The sequence below is a fragment of the Lissotriton vulgaris genome, chromosome 7 (genome assembly GCF_964263255.1).
Source record: "Lissotriton vulgaris chromosome 7, aLisVul1.2, whole genome shotgun sequence".
Taxonomy (NCBI): Eukaryota; Metazoa; Chordata; class Amphibia; order Caudata; family Salamandridae; genus Lissotriton; species Lissotriton vulgaris.
Genome location: NC_141695.1, coordinates 191,413,153 through 191,434,190, shown reverse-complemented (window position 1 = coordinate 191,434,190; position 21,038 = coordinate 191,413,153). Strand labels below are relative to the sequence as shown.

General features: G+C 46.8%; 1 protein-coding gene across 1 annotated transcript in view; it reads left to right on the top strand.

The window, feature by feature from the left end:
* Positions 1-21,038, top strand: part of LOC147701158 (uncharacterized) — a 277,400-nt gene that overhangs the window by 245,784 nt on the left and 10,578 nt on the right. The window contains exon 5 of the mRNA XM_086929919.1: positions 5,775-5,863. Within this exon, the coding sequence (XP_086786045.1) occupies positions 5,775-5,863 (89 nt within the window). The remainder of the gene's footprint in view (positions 1-5,774; positions 5,864-21,038) is intronic.

The following is a 21,038-nucleotide window of genomic DNA, read 5'->3' as shown; positions in this document are numbered from 1 at the left end:
TAGCCAGTGGAGGTCTTTAAGGTGACCAGAGATGTGTTCGTTGCGTGGGATGTCTAGTATGAGCCTGGCTGAGGCGTTTTGGATTCGTTGGAGTTTCTTCTGGAGTTTAGCGGTGGTACCTGCATAGAGGGTGTTTCCGTAGTCCAGTCGGCTCGTGACCAGGGCGTGGGTGACTGTTTTCCTAGTTTCGGAGGGGATCCAGCGAAATGTTTTTCTGAGCATGCGAAGAATGTTGAAGCAGGAAGCCTTGAAGGGACTGGCTCTCGTGACATGTGGCCCCAAGCGAGGATCCCCCGGGACACGCACACCCTGCCCATGACATGGCTCCCCAGGCACACAGCCGACTCTTGACACTAAATGTCAGAGGGATACACTCTGCGAAGAAGCGGTACGCTGCTTACTCTTTTGTCAAATGCCACAGCACCCAAATCCTCTTCCTAAAAGAGATGCACATCTCACTACCAGAATTACAGTGCCTCTGCAAGTGCTGGAGAAGTCACGTCACAGGCACCACACGTTCTGCATATACACTTGGTGCCCTTGTTTGGGTCTGCCCCAGCGTACCGGTACAGGTAATTGACACCGTAGTGGACAAGGAGGAACACTTTACTATTGTAGAAGGCTGTTTTGATGGCTCCAGGGTTCTCCTGGGAACCATTTACGCCCGTAATACTGAGCAAGACAAGTTCTGGACCACACTTTTCCAAACACTTGCACACAAAATGGATACCCCAAGGATCTTAGCGGGTGATTACAATTGACTTCTTGATATCTCCTTGGACTGCTTCAGTCCAAGGAGATATCTTGCTCCCCTCCCATGCACAGGTGGTGCATTAGCAGAGGGGCCCCAACCACCCGTAATTGATCAAGCATGACGGTCGCTCCATCCTGGTGAGTGGATGTCTTCTTTTTATTCAGAGGTACATGATCTCTGCGTGCCTCTTGACTTAATTTTTCTGTTGGCCACTCTCCGGGATGCTGTGCACCAGGCAGACTGTAGTGGCTACATCCTTTCTGAATATGATGCACACACGGTCAACCTCTCTTGGAGCATCCCACTAGCTCTGGTGCCCATGTGGCGCCTTCCCAGGGAGATATTGGAAGACCCTGCCTTTCAAGCCTCACACGCTCAACACATCACTCAGCACTTCTCCACCAACGGTGGCTTTGCATCCTTGTGCGTAGTTGTATGGGACACCTTTAAAGTGGGCCCACGTTGGCTTTGTGTCCAATAAATATCTGGTGATCATGAAACACTGGATTCAGAGTTAACCAGGGCCGAGCGCCAGATCTCTGACCTGGACATTGTAGTGGTCCTTGATGCTTCCCTACAGGAGGCCCTTCTGGACACCAGGAATCACTATGCAGAAGGACTTGATCAGATGTGCTGCTTCAGCTTCAAGGGTTACAAAGCTAAAACACACCATAAAGGAGACAGATCAGGTAGGCTCCTGGCCGGTCTGCCAGGACTCTCATTCTGGACTCATCCTGGATCTCACCTCACCCACCGGGGCACCTTTCACACCCAGCAGACTATTCTGGAAGACTTCTTCACTTACAATTCTTCAATCTATGCTACTACCCCTCATCCTCAGGCAATGGAAATGAGCTTATTTCTCTCTGGGTGCCCTCTTCCAATGGTCACCCAGATCTGTCGAGAGGATTTGGATGAGCTCTTAACTACTCACGAGATAAAACAGGCCATCAGCATGTTTTCCAGGAAGAAAACGCCCGGCCTGGACGGTCTCTCTATAGAATACGACAGCCCTTTCAGTTTTCGCCTTGTTCCTCTCCTGGCCGAGGTAAACAAGGATGCCTTATGCACTAAAAGCCTACCCCCTCCTGTGTAAATCAGGTTTGGCATCACTATCAAAGCCTGATCACAACCTGATCCTTGCTATTCTTGGCACAAATTACAAAATTCTGGGGAAGATTAACAAAATTCTGGGGAATAGCCTAGGTGCTGCCTGACCTGGTTAGCCCTGATCAAAACCGATTTGTCCCAGGGAGTAGCACCTCCCAAAACACTTGCTGCCCTTTACATCTTATGACCAAGGCCCGCCAGTTCCCATATGCTATGTGCCTTATTCTTGATATAGAAAAGGCTTTTGAAACCATGGAATGGGACTACTTCTTCCAGGTTTTTGTCACAATAGAAGTGAGAAAGGGAAGAATGCACATCAAAGACTGAACCAGGATATGTACAATTGTAAGCACTGTCAATGTATAAATGCTAATAACATATGGTTTAAAAAAATAATAGAAGTGGTAAAGCACCACTGGACATATGCGGTTCCTATGCACTGCTCTCAAATCTCAAGGTTGATTGGGCCGACTGGTCTCCCAGGCGTTCCTTTGAGCTCTCCCTGAAGGCAACCTCCAGCGAACACAGCCCTGAAATCTCAGATTTTTTAAATCCCTCACGCTAGCACGACGGGCAAACCAGTCATATCAAAAATGATCATTTCCCTGCCTTATTTGTCACATCGCTAACCTTCCTGTAGTCACTCCCTGTGGCTTTTTCCATGATCTAGATGCTCTACTTCAAGAGTTTATCTAGAGCAACAAACACCACTGCAAAGCCTTACGGAAACTGTAACTCCCTGTGGAGAAGGGTGGTCTTTGCACACCTTCCTTCAAGGTTTATTATTTAGCTGCCCAACTTTAGTGGCTCACATGGTGGCTGGCGAAGCAAGTTCCATCACCCTCACAGACCTCCAGAGCGTGCTGTTACCTAGGGTAGCCCCACTTCACAGACATTTGGTAACCATAGCGCACACATGCATTAGGCGTACATTGGTCCCTATACATCATGGGTCCTGTATCTCTCGTCTGTTCCAGACCCTCACACATCCAGAGACCTTACAACCTGGCATGACTGCTCCCTTACAACCGTAGGAGAGCTGTTCATAGATGGCCAACTTGTAATCATCGACCTCTTGATCGATGACTTTTCCCTCCCCAGGGGTCAATTCCTCCAGTGCCTTCAGATAGGGCATTCAATGCTCCATAATAGACACGACGCCTCCCATGCACTCCACTATCCCGACTTTTCTCACCATGGGGATAGTACGTGGCCTTAGCACGTGCCTCTAGAGGGTCATGAGAGATCACATGGGAACTTCACTTGTCTCCTGCAGGGACAAATGGGACACCGATGTAGATTGTGCACTCCATGACTCTGAATGGGTCAGAGCACTCAAATACTCACACAAGGTCTTCCATAAGGCCCGGTTTTAGGGCATAGAAATCAACATTCTCCATAGAACATACCTCACACCACACCAGCTTAACCGTTTCTTCCCTGTGACACATCTGGAATACCTGTGCTGCCAGGGGTTCTTAGCCGACGTCCAGCACATGCTATGTCCTATCCCACCCTCTCCTCTTATTGGCAAGAAGTCCACACCACACTTCGCTAGGTAACAGAACTAGTTGTAATTCAGTATTAGCAGCCTGGGAGGTTTGTGCCCTAGGTAATTTTAGAAACGAAAAGCATGTGGTAGGCAGGACACTCATCACAGGTTTAGCAATACTTCCAGCTAAATGTGCTATCACCCTTAATGGGTACTCTCCCCAGCCCCCTGGATTGGATTCATGGCATGGATCTGTGCAGTGATGCGGAATGGCAGAGAGTCAGGCATTGCGCTTTGAGGAGGTTCGGTGCATTTATAAATGGCCCATTTAGCAGTGGTGGCACTTCCGCTAAGGCAGAGGACTGTTGCACCACTGAGCAGGTCAAAGAGGAAAACATTAAATGATAATAACTCATTGTTATTATAATTTTATTTTTCCCCTTGCTCAGCTGGGTAGGGGCGGGTCTGCTCTGTTCAGAGAACAGGGCAGGGGAGGAATGGTTTGCCCACTCCAAGTGCGCATGACTCAGACCGGTCAAACGGTCATGTGCACTTTGCATGTTGCATTACAGCCTGCATGGTGAATATGCCCAGCCTCCCATTGTCTGGCTGAGCGCTGATCCACAGCGCTCAGACCGATCACAATGCTGCATCGCAGGGCTGTGATTGGCTATCTGGAGGCTGGGAGCCAGGTGCTTCTTGCTTCCTACCCTAGAAGGCAGCAGGCAGGTAAGTGTTTATTTTATTTTTTCTACATTCCCGGCCCTCGATCTGCCCCCCCCCCCCCCCACTTTCATTAAATACCAGCAGCCGCTGCAATTTCCCCCCACTTGGAATACCCTCCACGTACATTTCCTCACTTTTTCCCAAGATGACAAACTGACTCTGTGAGTCATGGGGCGTAACTCTCCAGTATTTCACTCTCCTCTTTCCTGCCGATAGGGAGCCCCACAGCCATCTCCTGTGGCCTTTTCTTTTCCCCCTAATCCTACCAGTGTCTGTGTGGTTCAGCCCTACCAAACTCATGTACTCTGACCAGGGCCGGACTGACCGTTGCGGGCACTGGGCTCCGGTGCGCCGTAATGGTGGGGGTCGGTTTTGGGCCCCTGGGGGACGTTTTTGTTACAGGGTTGTGTATGCAGCATAGCTGCAAAATCATCCCTGTAACAAAATCGGCCGAAAACCAGCCCCGGCAAAGAGCTTGGTCGCACCCCCAACCTCCCCCCAGGAGCCGGTCGAGCACTTTGCCGGGGCCGGTTTTGGTTCCCAGTCCGGCCCTGACTCTGACGTCTTCCAACAGTGCCCTGGTCCTCAGCCCCAATCCTGTCTCCCTCCCACCCATATCACTTCTTTTTGACACATGGTCAAGTACGAAGACAGTTCTGCAGAAGTCTGTAATTCTGGAACATAATTCTCAAGACCAGAAGGTCTCAGGCAGTTAGAGTGATCCTCAGTTAAGAGGATAGAAAGGATATATCCTCCCTAGAAGAGGAGTGGCGCCGCGGCTAGGGCGACTGACTCCGGAATCTGGGGATCACGGTTCGATCACCGGCACAGATTACCTCAGCACTATGTGACTCTGGGCAATGCCTTGCCTAATCTTCCCGACGGCCCCCAGCGCCTAGAGACCGTTACGGGTGATTGTGCGCTTTACAAATGTGGATTATTATTCTATACACTTTTAACCAAAAGAATATCCTTTCAGTGATTTATTGGTTGTTTCCTATAGAACTAGGGGATGGCAACACAGGAACGACCAAAAAGTAGGGGAGGGGGTTTGTTCCTTGGTGTGTGATGGTAATACTCTTAAGAAGTTTCTTGAGAGAATTATGAGTATGACCAACCCGTTGTTTATGGGTGGGAAGGGAAGAATACCCTTTTCTTTTAATAGCCCTCACTCACTCCAATACTGACATGCTTCATCCTAGGGCTCAACCCCCCTACTTTTTGGTAGTTCGTGTGTTACTACCTCCTAGTTCTAGAGGAAGCAACCAATAAATCACTGAAAGGACATTCTTATGGTTAAAGGTTTGTAATTCTGGACCAGTCACAATCTATGTTGTATTTTCTTGAAAAATGTAATAAAACACATGTTAAATAAATGACAAACACATGAAGGTTAATGACAGAAGTCGCCGGACCCGAAGCCCACTCTTGCTCTGTACTTTGGATTGCACTCTTTTGACATGGGGTAAAAAGACTAGAAAGCTCAGTAATCTAACAAGACCTAAAAAGTGTCGGTGTCACGGACCAGGCTTCAGGTTCCCTTTTCATCTGTGGTTTCTGTTAAAAAATCCCAAGTCCAGCAGCGCTAAGAGCTATGTTGCTTCGTCTGTAGGGGGAAATGTAGTATATAGACGGATATGCTGTTTAAATCCACCCCAAATGATGACAACAATTTTCTATCATTCTCTGTAGGTCAAAAGCAGCGGCAATCTTCTCCGTACCCTGTGAAGACAAGTAAGGGCCGTGCACAGACGGATGGCATCAGGACAGTGGAAGCCACGGTGAGTTAACTGGGGAAGAGTGGGAAAGCCAAAGCTGCAGAACATTAATGAGAAGTTTGGTGGGAGCTGGACGCTGATCTGTTGCTTTACTTCTGCAAAAACAGGCCCTCCTTTTCTGGGAAACATTCTAAGGACATTGTGAACATCTGAACCTGAAAACCAGGCCTGTTCTGTTACAAAGTGTGCATTCAATGCATTGCTTAATTTGTGAAAATATAAATGCAGGGTTTTCATCAGGATGCCACTGCAGCTTGCACCACACATTGCCCCTGCTGTGCTGCCAATGATAGTAGCAACACAGCTACTAACCATCACACTCCTAGAAGTGTCACAATTCGGGCAATTCCGGGCCCCCAAAGCTATAAGAATGACTTGGCAACAGGTAATAATCATTTTAATGTATATTGAATTAATTTTGAATCTGCATTACATAGAATATTTTCGAAAAGCACTCCAAACAGGGATGTTTTGCCGAGTTCCCTAAATTGTTAGTCTCATTTCAAGCGCCATGAAGCCTTTGGGCCAAACAAACATTTCATCATTCATTTTGTTAAAGAGACGTTGGGGAGTTACCGCTCACACTACTTGTTTTTTAGTTCTTCCCTCACATTACGCCTATGGCGCCGCGCATTTCATCCGCACTTATCCAGAGTCTTTCTTTCTCTGGGTCAGAATGGCGAAGGTAGGAGAAATGCTTTTATTGATAATAAGCTAGTTACTTACTAGTAATATTATTTCTCAGAGACCATGTCTTCTTCATCACAGGCCTACCCTGCATGAGTTCTTTCCTCATATGGAACTCACCACTATCTAAGCAAAAACACGCTTTAATGAAAAGAAACACTGGCAGAATTCTCAAAGTCCTTGACTGAGCTTAATTTGTGAAATAATAACTGTTGGGGCCCACTGTTTGTCTCAGAAGCCTTTCATCAGAACTGCTGTATACCTGGGTAGTGAATACCAGTGCAGCCTGGCCTTGTTTCCGCCTCCTGCCTCTTTCATCCACCACCCTTCATTTTCCATCTCTTTATCTCATGAATGCTGTGGCTCCCCAGCCTTGTTTCCGCTTCATGCCTCTTACTTCCCCCACCCTAAACTTTCCATCTCTTTATCTCATGAATGCCATGACTCTCTAGCCTTGTTTCCGTCTCATGGTCAGTGCGACTCACCATTACAATTAGCTATGCATGTTACTCAACACGCGTTCGCTGAGTAAACATGCCCTTGATCTTTTTGATTTGTTAACAGAGTCAAAGCCCGCATGTCTTTTTCTGACAAAGACTTGGCTAGGAGAATCCTCTAGTCCTGACATTTCCATTGCTATTCCTCAAAACCATTACATTCTTAGGAAAGATCGGTCGCTGGGCATGGAAGGAGGAGTTGAGATTGTGGTTGATAGTCGCTATTCCTGCTCCATTGTTCCATCTGACGATAGTCACGGTGCTGAAACACTTGGCTTCCTTCTGTCTTTTTCCCCTCGCCACTCCTGCGCCTGACTACTGGTATACAGACCGCCTGGTCAGGTAGGCTCTTTTTTTGAGGACCTTCACACCGCCATCTCTCCCTTCATCATTAAATGTAAGCATTGCATGCTACTTGGTGATTTCAACATTCATATGGACATGTCAGATACAGCTGACACCATAAGGCTCCTGGACGTCACCAGTCCCTTTGGTCTTACTCCTTTCTTCTCTACTGCTACACATAACAAAGGTCACACTGTAGACCAAATTTTCTCGGCGATCCCTATCATTATCTTCTCCCCTCTTCCCTTGGCTTGGACAGATCACTATTTGCTGAATTTTGATATTACGCGCGTGGCCAAAGCCGCTTCCTCTGTCTCCAGCCCCCAGTCAACTGCCACTCGCCCATATCACCTTGTTACACCTGATATGCTTGCCCATTCGTTTGCCATCCACCCATGCCCGCTAACTGGCAACTTGGCAGATGATTTAGCTCTTTTCCAGTCCTGGCATACTCAACGTTTAGATGAGCTTGCGCCTCTGTCCATTCGCTCTAAAAAAAATTCTCATGCATCTGCGCCATGGTTCACTCCTGCTCTGCACGATAGCAGAAGGCAATGTAAAAAGGCTGAGAGAGCCTGGCTCTAATGTTATGATTCTTCGTCGAAAACACTATATAGGATGTTGATTAAAACTTATCACAAAGACATTATTGCCGAGAAAAAAATACACTTTGCCAAAAGAATTGAATCAGCTGCCAATACTAGTAAGGACATCTTTTCGCTAGTTAAGGAATTCACCTCTCCCACTACTCAAACATCCAAGTTCTCTCCCTCCGAACTTTGGATTAATCAATTGGCCATATTTTTCGCTGATAAAATCAAAAGTATCCAGTCTACATTCTTATCAACATCTTCCATTGGTAACTCTGACCAAAACTCCCCTGCACCTTCTTCTCCCCTGGAGAGCTGTACGCTCTCGACTTTTCCTCTACTCTCTCCCCAAGTCTCATTGGAGCTACTATTGAAGATAAAGTCAGGCTCTCCATCAGATCTCTGCCCGGCGAAGTTCCTTGCCAAGATGGCACATATTATCAATCCCATCATCAACCCTGTACTCAATTCTTCGCTTAAGTCAGGTATTGTCCCTAGCTCATAGAAAAAAGCCCATATTCTTCCCCTGCTTAAAAAACCTAACCTGGACCCTCATGCCCACTCTAATTACAGACCCATCTCCTTACTTCCTGCATTTGCTAAGATTGTGGAAAAACATTTACATACCACCATCTCGGACTTTCTCGAAACCCATAATATTCTTCATAACACTCAATCGGGGTTTCGCTCAAACCTTAGCACCGAAACTGCTCTGCTTGAGGTAATTGAGCCCATCAAAGAAGTCCTGGATAATGGTGGGAAGGCTATGCTGGTCCTGTTGGACCTCTCTGCGACGTTCGATACCGTCCCTCACAACCGTCTTCTTTCAAAATTCCAGGAGATTGGTTTGAGAGGGACGGTATTCAGTTGGTTTGAGTCGTTTCTATCTGGCCGCCAACAATCAATCTGGGCCCCCCATTTACAGCTTCCATTCCTCCTCTGGAGGTTGGAGTCCCACAGGGCTCCATTCTACGTCCAACTCTTTTTAATATATATCTGTCGCCATTGGCTGCGCTAGTTGAAGCTCATGGAGCCCAGATTATTTCTCATGCCCATGATACGCAGCTTCTATTTACCTGCAATAAGAACTCTGACTTTTCTGGCGACAATATCATGAGCTGCCTCTCTGCTGTTTTCTCTTGGTTTCAACTGAATCAGCTTAGATGCAACTCCGACAAATCAGAGGTCATCTTTTTTGGCTGCCCCCCCCAATGCCAATTGGAAAACATGGTGGCCTTCTGATATGTATCCCCCATCATCGGCTACTTCACTGGCAAAAAATCTGAGTATCAAAATTGATAATGGTCTCATCTTCAAACCCCATATCCTCACTGTTGTAGGCCACTGCTATTGTCTTCTAAAAACTCTCGAGAAATGTCTTCCTTTTCTTTCAGTTGCCCATAGGAGGATTATTGTTCAAGCTTTGATTGGCTCCCGGCTGGACCATGCCAATATACTCTACCTGGGTTTGCCGGAGTATTTACTCACCCGTCTGCAATCAGTTTAAAACTCGGCAGCAAGAGCTATCTTTGGCCTTAGCCGAAGGTCTCACTCCTCCGCCCTGCTGAACTCTCTTCACTGGCTCCCAGACACTTATCACAGCGTTTAAATCTCTCCACGGCATTGGGCCTTCTACTTAATGAAAAGGATGCGCTTCTACCACCCTGCTCGATCTCTGCGCTCTGCCTCTCAGGCACCGGCTATTGTCCCAGTTGTCAACCGAGCTCGTATCGGAGGGCGCTAGTATAGACTCTTGGAGCCTCAACTGTGGAATAAATTGCCACTATCTCTCAAAAAGCCGAACAATCTTCTCTCCTTTACGAAGGAGCTTAAGATTTGGTTGTTTGTGCAGTAATCTTGTGCTCTATCTCTGTTCAGCCACTGCAGGTCTCTTTTAGCGCCGGGACACTCTGCCCGAGTGGCCGAGCGCTCTACAAGACTATTTGTAACATAACATAACATAACTTCCCCCACCCTTCACTTTACATCTCTATCTCATGAATACCGTGGCTCCCTTGCTTGTTTACATCTCATGCCTCTTTGTTCCCCCACCCTTCACTTTCCATCTCTTTATCTCATGAATGCCGTGGCTCCCTAGCCTTGTCTTCACCTCATGCCTCTAACTTCCCCCACCCTTCACTTTCCATCTCTTTATCTCATGAATACCGTGACTCTCTTCTCTTGTTTCTATCTCATGCCTCTTTCTTCCCCCACCCTTCATTTTCCATCTCTTTATCTGGTGAATACCTTGACTACCTAGCATTGTTTCAGCCTCATGCCTCTTTCATCGACCATCCTACACTTTCCATCTCTTTATCTCATGAATGCCATGACTCCCTAGCCTTGTTTCCACCTCATTCCTCTTTCTTCTTCCACCCTACACTTGTTATCTCTTTATCACATGAATGCTGTGACTCCCTAGTCTTGTTTCTGCCTCATGCCTCTTACTTTCCCCACCCTTCACTTCCATCTCTTTATCTCATGAATACTGTGACTCTCTAGCCTTATATCCATCTCATGCTCTTTCATCCAACACCCTACACTTTCCATCTCTTTATCTCATCAATGCCGTGGCTCCCAAGCCTTGTTTCTGCCTCATGCCTCTTACTTCCCCCACCCTTCACTTTCCATCTCATTATCTTATCAATGCTGTGGCTCCCTAGCATTGATTCCATCTCATTCCTCTTTCTTCCCCCACCCTTCACTTTCACTCTCTTTACCCCATGAATGCCGTGGCTCCCTAGCCTTGTTTCCACCTCATGCCTCTTACTTACCCCACCCTTCACTTTCCATCTCTTTATCTTATGAATACAGTGGCTCCCTCACCTTGTTTCCATCTCATGCCTTTTTCTTCCACCACCCTTCCCTTTCCATCTCTTTATCTCATGAATACTGTAACTCCCTTGCCTTGTTTCCATCTCATGCCTCTTTCTTCCCCCACCCTTCACTTTCACTCTCTTTACCCCATGAATGCCGTGGCTCCCTAGCCTTATTTCCACCTCATGCCTCTAACTTCCCCAACCCTTCACTTTCCATCTCTTTATCTCATCAATGCTGTGACTCCCTAGCCTTGATTCAGTCTCATGCCTCTTTCTTCCCACACCCTTCCCTTTCCATCTCTTTATCTCATGAATACTGTAACTCCCTTGCCTTGTTTCCGTCTCATGCTTCTTTCATCCACCACCTCACACTTTCCATCTCTTAATCTCATGAATGCCGTGTCTTCCTAGCCTTATTTTTGCCTCATGCCTCTTTCATCCACCACCCTATACTTTCCATCTCTTTATCTCATGAATGCTGTGGCTCCCTAGCCTTGTTTCCTCCTCGTTCCTCTTTCTTCCCCAAACCCTTCCCTTCCCTTCCCTTTCCATCTCTTTTTCTCATGAATACTGTGACTCCTTAGCCTTGTTTCTGTCTCATGCCTCTTTCATCCACCACCCTTCACTTCCATCTCTTTATCTCATGAATGCTGTGGCTCCCTAGCCTTGTTTCCGCCTCATGCCTCTTACTTGCCCCACCCTAAACTTTCTATCTCTTTATCTCATGAATGCCATGACTCCCTAGCCTTGATGCAGTCTCATGCCTCTTTCTTCCCACACCCTTCCCTTTCCATCTCTTTATCTCATTAATACTGTGACTCCCTAGCATTGTTTCCATCTCATGAGTCTTTCATCTACCACTCTATACTTTCCATGTATTTATCTCATGAATGCCATGGCTCCCTAGCCTTGATTCCATCTCATGCCTCTTACTTCCCCCACCCTTCACTTTCCATTACTTTATCATATGAATACCGTGGCTCCCTCGCCTTGTTTCCATCTCATGCCTCTTTCTTCCCCCATCCTTCACTTTCCATCTCTTTATCTCATGAATGCCATGGCTCCCTTGCCTTGTTTCGTCCTCATGCCTCTTACTTCCTCCACCCTTCACTTTCCATCTCTTTATCTCATGAATAACGTGGCTCCCTCGCCTTGTTTCTGTCTCATGCATCTTTCTTCTCCCACCCTTCACTTTCTATCTCTTTATCTCATGAATACCGCGGCTCCGTCGCCTTGTCTCCATCTCATGCCTCTTTCTTCCCTCACACTTCACTTTCCATCTCCTTATCTCATGAATGCTGTGGCTCCCTAGCCTTGTTTTCTCCTCATGCCTCTTTCTTCCCCCATCCTTCACTTTCCACCTCTTTATCTCATGAATGCTGTGGCTCCCTTGCCTTGTTTCTTCCTCATGCCTCTTACTTACCCCATCCTTCACTTTCCGTCTCTTTATCTCATGAATGCTGTGACTCCCTAGCCTTGATTCCATCTCATGCCTCTTTCTTCCCCCACCCTTCACTTTCCATATCTTTATCTCATGAATGCTGTGACTCCCTAGTCTTGTTTCCATCTCATTCCTCTTTCATCCACCACCTGACACTTTCCATCTCTTTATCTCATGAATGCCGTGGCTCACTAGATGTATTTTCACCTCATGCCTCTTTCATCGACCACCCTACACTTTCCATCTCTTTATCTCACCAATCTTGTGGCTCCCAAGCCTTGTTTCTGCCTCATGCCTCTTCCTTCCCCTACCCTACACTTTCCATCTCTTTATCTTATGAATGCTGTGGCTCCCTAGCCTTGTTTCCACCACCTGCCTTTTCCTTCCCCCACCCTACACTTTCCATCTCTTTATCTCATGAATACCGTGACTCCCTAGCCTTGTTTCAACCTCATTTCTCTTTCATGCACCACCCTATACTTTCCATCTCTTTATCTCATGAATGCCGTGGCTCCCTAGCCTTGATTACACCTCATGCCTCTTTCTTTCCCCACCCTTCCCTTTCCATCTCTTTATCTCATTAATGCAGAGGCTCCCAAGCCTTGTTTCTCCCTCATGCTTCTTCCTTCCCCCACCCTTCACTTTCCATCTCTTTTTCTCTGGAATACTGTGGCTTCCTCGCCTTGTTTCTGTCTTATGCCTCTTTCTTCCCCCACCTTCACTTTCCATCTCTTTATCTCATGAATGCTGTGGCTCCCTAGCCTTGTTTCCGCTTCATGCCTCTTACTTCCCCCACCCTTCCCTTTCCATCTCTTTATCTCATGAATGCTGTGACTCCCTAGCCTTGTTTCCATCTCATGCCTCTTTCATGCACCACCTGACGCTTTCCATCTCTTTATCTCATGAATGCCGTGGCTCACTAGATGTATTTTCACCTCATGCCTCTTTCATCCACCTCCCTACACTTTCCATCTCTTTATCTCATCAATGTCGTGGCTCGCAAGCCTTGTTTCTGCCTCATGCCTCTTTCTCCCCCCACCCGATACTTTCCATCTCTTTATCTCATCAATGCCGTGGCTCCCAAGCCTTGTTTCTGCCTCATGCCTCTTCCTTCCCCCACCCTACACTTTCCATCTCTTTATCTTATGAATGCTGTGGCTTCCCAGCCTTGTTTCCACCTCCTGCCTCTTCCTTCCCCCAATCTACACTTTCCATCTCTTAATCCCATGAATACCGTGACTCCCTAGCATTGTTTCCATCTCATGCCTCTTTCTTCCCCCACCCTTCACTTTCCATCTCTTTACCTCATGAATGCCGTGGCTCACTAGATGTATTTTCACCTCATGCCTCTTTCTTCCTCCACCCTATACTTTCCATCTCTTTATCTCATCAATGCCGTGGCTCCCTAACCTTGTTTCCGCTTCATGCCTCTTACTTCCCCCACCCTTCCCTTTCCATCTCTTTATCTCATGAATGCTGTGACTCCCTAGCCTTGTTTCAATCTCATGCCTCTTTTATGCACCACCTGACACTTTCCATCTCTTTATCTTATGAATGCCGTGGCTCACTAAATGTATTTTCACCTCATGCCTCTTTCAACCACCTCCCTACACTTTCCATCTCTTTATCTCATCAATGTTGTGGCTCGCAAGCCTTGTTTCTGCCTCATGCCTCTTTCTTCCCCCACCCTATACTTTCCATCTCTTTATCTCATAAATGCCGTGGCTCCCAAGCCTTGTTTCTGCCTCATGCCTCTTCCTTCCCCCACTCTACACTTTCCATCTCTTTATCTTATGAATGCTGTGGCTTCCCAGCCTTGTTTCCACCTCCTGCCTCTTCCTTCCCCCAATCTACACTTTCCATCTCTTAATCCCATGAATACCGTGACTCCCTAGCATTGTTTCCATCTCATGCCTCTTTCTTCCCCCACCCTTCACTTTCCATCTCTTTATCTCATGAATGCTCTGACTCCCTAGCCTTGTTTCCATCTCATGCCTCTTTCATGCACCACCTGACACTTTCCATCTCTTTATCTCATGAATGCCGTGGCTCACTAGATGTATTTTCACCTCATGCCTCTTCCTTCCCCCACCCTACACTTTCCATCTCTTTATCTTATGAATGCTGTGGCTTCCCAGCCTTGTTTCCACCTCCTGCCTCTTCCTTCCCCCGACCTACACTTTCCATCTCTTAATCCCATGAATACCGTGACTCCCTAGCCTTGTTTCCACCTCATTACTCTTTCATGCACCACCCTACACTTTCCATCACTTTATCTCAGGAATACTGTGACTCCCTAGCCTTGTTTCCATCTCATGACTCTTTCATGCACCACCTGACACTTTCCATCTCTTTATCTCATGAATGCTGTGGCTCACTAGATGTATTTTCACCTCATGCCTCTTTCTTCCCCCACCCTATACTTTCCATCTCTTTATCTCATAAATGCCGTGGCTCCCAAGCCTTGTTTCTGCCTCATGCCTCTTTCTTCCCCCACCCTACACTTTCCATCTCTTTATCTTATGAATGCTGTGGCTTCCCAGCCTTGTTTCCACCTCCTGCCTCGTCCTTCCCCCAATCTACACTTTCCATCTCTTAATCCCATGAATACTGTGACTCCCTAGCATTGTTTCCATCTCATGCCTCTTTCTTCCCCCACCCTTCACTTTCCATCTCTTTATCTCATGAATGCTGTGACTCCCTAGCCTTGTTTCCATCTCATGCCTCTTTCATGCACCACCTGACACTTTCCATCTCTTTATCTCATGAATGCCGTGGCTCACTAGATGTATTTTCACCTCATGCCTCTTTCATCCACCTCCCTACACTTTCCATCTCTTTATCTCATCAATGTCGTGGCTCGCAAGCCTTGTTTCTGCCTCATGCCTCTTTCTCCCCCCACCCGATACTTTCCATCTCTTTATCTGATCAATGCCGTGGCTCCCAAGCCTTGTTTCTGCCTCATGCCTCTTCCTTCCCCCACCCTACACTTTCCATCTCTTTATCTTATGAATGCTGTGGCTTCCCAGCCTTGTTTCCACCTCCTGCCTCTTCCTTCCCCCAATCTACACTTTCCATCTCTTAATCCCATGAATACCGTGACTCCCTAGCATTGTTTCCATCTCATGCCTCTTTCTTCCCCCACCCTTCACTTTCCATCTCTTTACCTCATGAATGCCGTGGCTCACTAGATGTATTTTCACCTCATGCCTCTTTCTTCCTCCACCCTATACTTTCCATCTCTTTATCTCATCAATGCCGTGGCTCCCTAACCTTGTTTCCGCTTCATGCCTCTTACTTCCCCCACCCTTCCCTTTCCATCTCTTTATCTCATGAATGCTGTGACTCCCTAGCCTTGTTTCAATCTCATGCCTCTTTTATGCACCACCTGACACTTTCCATCTCTTTATCTTATGAATGCCGTGGCTCACTAAATGTATTTTCACCTCATGCCTCTTTCAACCACCTCCCTACACTTTCCATCTCTTTATCTCATCAATGTTGTGGCTCGCAAGCCTTGTTTCTGCCTCATGCCTCTTTCTTCCCCCACCCTATACTTTCCATCTCTTTATCTCATAAATGCCGTGGCTCCCAAGCCTTGTTTCTGCCTCATGCCTCTTCCTTCCCCCACTCTACACTTTCCATCTCTTTATCTTATGAATGCTGTGGCTTCCCAGCCTTGTTTCCACCTCCTGCCTCTTCCTTCCCCCAATCTACACTTTCCATCTCTTAATCCCATGAATACCGTGACTCCCTAGCATTGTTTCCATCTCATGCCTCTTTCTTCCCCCACCCTTCACTTTCCATCTCTTTATCTCATGAATGCTCTGACTCCCTAGCCTTGTTTCCATCTCATGCCTCTTTCATGCACCACCTGACACTTTCCATCTCTTTATCTCATGAATGCCGTGGCTCACTAGATGTATTTTCACCTCATGCCTCTTCCTTCCCCCACCCTACACTTTCCATCTCTTTATCTTATGAATGCTGTGGCTTCCCAGCCTTGTTTCCACCTCCTGCCTCTTCCTTCCCCCGACCTACACTTTCCATCTCTTAATCCCATGAATACCGTGACTCCCTAGCCTTGTTTCCACCTCATTACTCTTTCATGCACCACCCTACACTTTCCATCACTTTATCTCAGGAATACTGTGACTCCCTAGCCTTGTTTCCATCTCATGACTCTTTCATGCACCACCTGACACTTTCCATCTCTTTATCTCATGAATGCTGTGGCTCACTAGATGTATTTTCACCTCATGCCTCTTTCTTCCCCCACCCTATACTTTCCATCTCTTTATCTCATAAATGCCGTGTTTCCCAAGCCTTGTTTCTGCCTCATGCCTCTTTCTTCCCCCACCCTACACTTTCCATCTCTTTATCTTATGAATGCTGTGGCTTCCCAGCCTTGTTTCCACCTCCTGCCTCGTCCTTCCCCCAATCTACACTTTCCATCTCTTAATCCCATGAATACCGTGACTCCCTAGCATTGTTTCCATCTCATGCCTCTTTCTTCCCCCACCCTTCACTTTCCATCTCTTTATCTCATGAATGCTGTGACTCCCTAGCCTTGTTTCCATCTCATGCCTCTTTCATGCACCACCTGACACTTTCCATCTCTTTATCTCAGGAATACTGTGACTCCCTAGCCTTGTTTCCATCTCATGACTCTTTCATGCACCACCTGACACTTTCCATCTCTTTATCTCATGAATGCTGTGGCTCACTAGATGTATTTTCACCTCATGCCTCTTTCTTCCCCCACCCTATACTTTCCATCTCTTTATCTCATAAATGCCGTGTTTCCCAAGCCTTGTTTCTGCCTCATGCCTCTTTCTTCCCCCACCCTACACTTTCCATCTCTTTATCTTATGAATGCTGTGGCTTCCCAGCCTTGTTTCCACCTCCTGCCTCGTCCTTCCCCCAATCTACACTTTCCATCTCTTAATCCCATGAATACCGTGACTCCCTAGCATTGTTTCCATCTCATGCCTCTTTCTTCCCCCACCCTTCACTTTCCATCTCTTTATCTCATGAATGCTGTGACTCCCTAGCCTTGTTTCCATCTCATGCCTCTTTCATGCACCACCTGACACTTTCCATCTCTTTATCTCATGAATGCCGTGGCTCACTAGATGTATTTTCACCTCATGCCTCTTCCTTCCCCCACCCTACACTTTCCATCTCTTTATCTTATAAATGCTGTGGCTTCCCAGCGTTGTTTCCACCTCCTGCCTCTTCCTTCCCCCGACATACACTTTCCATCTCTTAATCCCATGAATACCGTGACTCCCTAGCCTTGTTTCCACCTCATTCCTCTTTCATGCACCACCCTTCACTTTCCATCACTTTATCTCAGGAATACTGTGACTCCCTAGCCTTGTTTCCATCTCATGCCTCTTTCATGCACCACCTGACACTTTCCATCCCTTTATCTCATGAATGCCGTGGCTCACTAGATGTATTTTCACCTCATGCCTCTTTCTTCCCCCACCCTATACTTTCCATCTCTTTATCTCATCAATGCCGTGGCTCCCAAACCTAGTTTCTGCCTCGTGCCTCTTCCTTCCCCCACCCTACACTTTCCATCTCTTTATCTTATGAATGCTGTGGCTTCCCAGCCTTGTTTCCACCTCCTGCCTCTTCCTTCCCCCGACCTACACTTTCCATCTTTTAATCCCTTGAATACCGTGACTCCCTAGCCTTGTTTCCACCTCATTCCTCTTTCATGCACCACCTGACACTTTGCATCTCTTTATCTCATGAATGCCGTGGCTCACCAGATGTATTTTCACCTCATGCCTCTTTCATCCACATCCCTACACTTTCCATCTCTTTATCTCATCAATGTCGTGGCTCACAAGCCTTGTTTCTGCCTCATGCCTCTTTCTTCCCCCACCCTATACTTTCCATCTCTTTATCTCATCAATGCCGTGGCTCCCAAGCCTTGTTTCTGCCTCATGCCTCTTCCTTCCCCCACTCTACACTTTCCATCTCTTTATTTTATGAATGCTGTGGCTTCCCAGCCTTGTTTCCACCTCCTGCCTCTTCCTTCCCCCAATCAACACTTTCCATCTATTAGTCCCATGAATACCGTGACTCCCTAGCATTGTTTCCATCTCATGCCTCTTTCTTCCCCCACCCTTCACTTTCCATCTCTTTATCTCATGAATGCTGTGACTCCCTAGCCTTGTTTCCATCTCATGCCTCTTTCATGCACCACCTGACACTTTCCATCTCTTTATCTCATGAATGCCGTGGCTCACTAGATGTATTTTCACCTCATGCCTCTTCCTTCCCCCACCCTACACTTTCCATCTCTTTATCTTATGAATGCTGTGGCTTCCCAGCCTTGTTTCCACCTCCTGCCTCTTCCTTCCCCCAATCTACACTTTCCATCTCTTAATCCCATGAATACCGTGACTCCCTAGCATTGTTTCCATCTCATGCCTCTTTCTTCCCCCACCCTTCACTTTCCATCTCTTTATCTCATGAATGCTGTGACTCCCTAGCCTTGTTTCCATCTCATGCCTCTTTCATGCACCACCTGACACTTTCCATCTCTTTATCTCATGAATGCCGTGGCTCACTAGATGTATTTTCACCTCATGCCTCTTCCTTCCCCCACCCTACACTTTCCATCTCTTTATCTTATGAATGCTGTGGCTTCCCAGCCTTGTTTCCACCTCCTGCCTCGTCCTTCCCCCGATCTACACTTTCCATCTCTTAATCCCTTGAATACCGTGACTCCCTAGCCTTGTTTCCACCTCATTCCTCTTTCATGCACCACCCTTCACTTTCCATCACTTTATCTCAGGAATACTTTGACTCCCTAGCCTTGTTTCCATCTCATGCCGCTTTTATCCACCACCTTATACTTTCCATCTCCTTATCTCATGAATGCCGTGACTCCCTAGCCTTGTTTCCACCTCCTGCCTCTTCCTTCCACTATCCTACAATTTCTATCTCTTTATCTCATGAATACCGTGACTCCCTAGCCTTGTTTCCACCTCATTCCTCTTTCATGCACTACCCTACACTTTCCATCTCATTATCTCATGAATACTGTGACTCCCTAGCCTTGTTTCCATCTCATTTCTCTTTCAAGCTCCACCCTCCGCTCCATGCATATTTTTCTCACTCTTCAAGTTCTCTTTCATCCCTTCTTTCTCACTTTGTCACTGTTTTTCCATCTTTCTCTTACCCTATTTCTCCAGTTTCCTGCTTTACTCTCTATTATTCTGGATTAAAGTTGCTGAAAAATAAGTCCCAGTCCCACAAAATGAGTATCAGTGGGCCCCAACTGCAACCACCAGCTCAAATTAAGCACTGACTTAGGGTAGGTTTCATATGCCATAGGAAAGAAAGCCTCTGATGCTAATAGTAAAGCAAACATGATACCAGGACCGCCCAGAAAGATCATTCATGATGTACCAAAGTGACGGCAATCAGGAGCCACACATCACAACATATCTTAAGATGTGTATGGTGGAGGACACACTGAAGAGTCGGACATAGGGCTGGGTGTATTGGAACATATTGAGGCTGGTGAAGCAGCAACCCTCCCAAAACTAGTTCACTGCCAGATGTTTCATTCAGACTGAGGGACTGGAATCCAAGTACGCTTCTCTATGGACTTACCGACACTGGTGAGCCTCAGCATCAAATGAGTTCAAACCTTAAGCGTCTGCTTCATCGTGAATCTACAATACATTTACTACTGACTTAGAAGCCTCTAGCCTCATTGTTTTAACCCACATTTAGGAGGGATGTTTTATCTGTAACTGTAATTGGCAAGCAAGCACTTTACTAGGGTGGAGGTAGGCATGCCTGCCAACACACCTTGTGCATGTACCTGTGATGCCAGCCATGAAACCAAAGGCTAAATAAAAGCAGGGTCAGACTGGAACCAAAACACAGTTCTCGAAAAAAAATGTAGACCAGCCCCACCCTGCAGGTGTCCTTAACTAGAATGGGCACTAGAGAGGCTTCCATGGTTGTGTCAAGGCAACCCAGCCTGATCTGATAGCAGCCCTCTAACCTGCAGACGACCGGGGGAAACACCCATGTAATAAGAACTGCATTACATTAAGACATGCTTACTTGTAAAATAGCAGTAGTCATATTGGTTATATCATCAGAGATACACCAGTGCCACCATTAAGATATTGGTATTGAACAGTATACCTAAATGCTCCTATGAGAAGCCAGATGCAAAGGAACCCCAAGGTATTCACTCCCCAAATGTACAGCTTTGAAACAGTCTCTGAAGCCTGTGGGCTGTTGCAATGGCAGTGGCTTAAGAAGGGGGGTGCGGTGGGTGTGGGGTCCCCCGGGTGTCATCACTGAGGGCGGTGACATAATTGCAAAAATATGTGTTTTAAACACATATTTTTGGGGTGACAAGAAATTTTCTTCACTGGGTACCACATGACCTTGCTACGCCACTGCACAGTGGAACACAAGGAAATACTTCAGTGTGCAAGCGTGGTACACCGTGTGTCAGGGGTATCATGGAACAAGATGTGGCGGCTTGTAAAAACAGCTGCTTCAGTGAAGCTGCGCTTATCTTGACTGTCTGTCACCAAATCAGACTCATCACAGTGATCAACAACATATCTTGCGAAAGGATCAATTCTGGGTGAAGTGCCCATTTTACCGCCACAACCCAATACTACATCAAGTAATTTAAAACTATGAAAATGAGGAGCTGTGAAGGGGATTTGTGTCAACTACAAATTTTACGGTATACCTGTGTATCTCGCTCTTCTGTTAACACAGGTCTAAGAAGGAATAGAA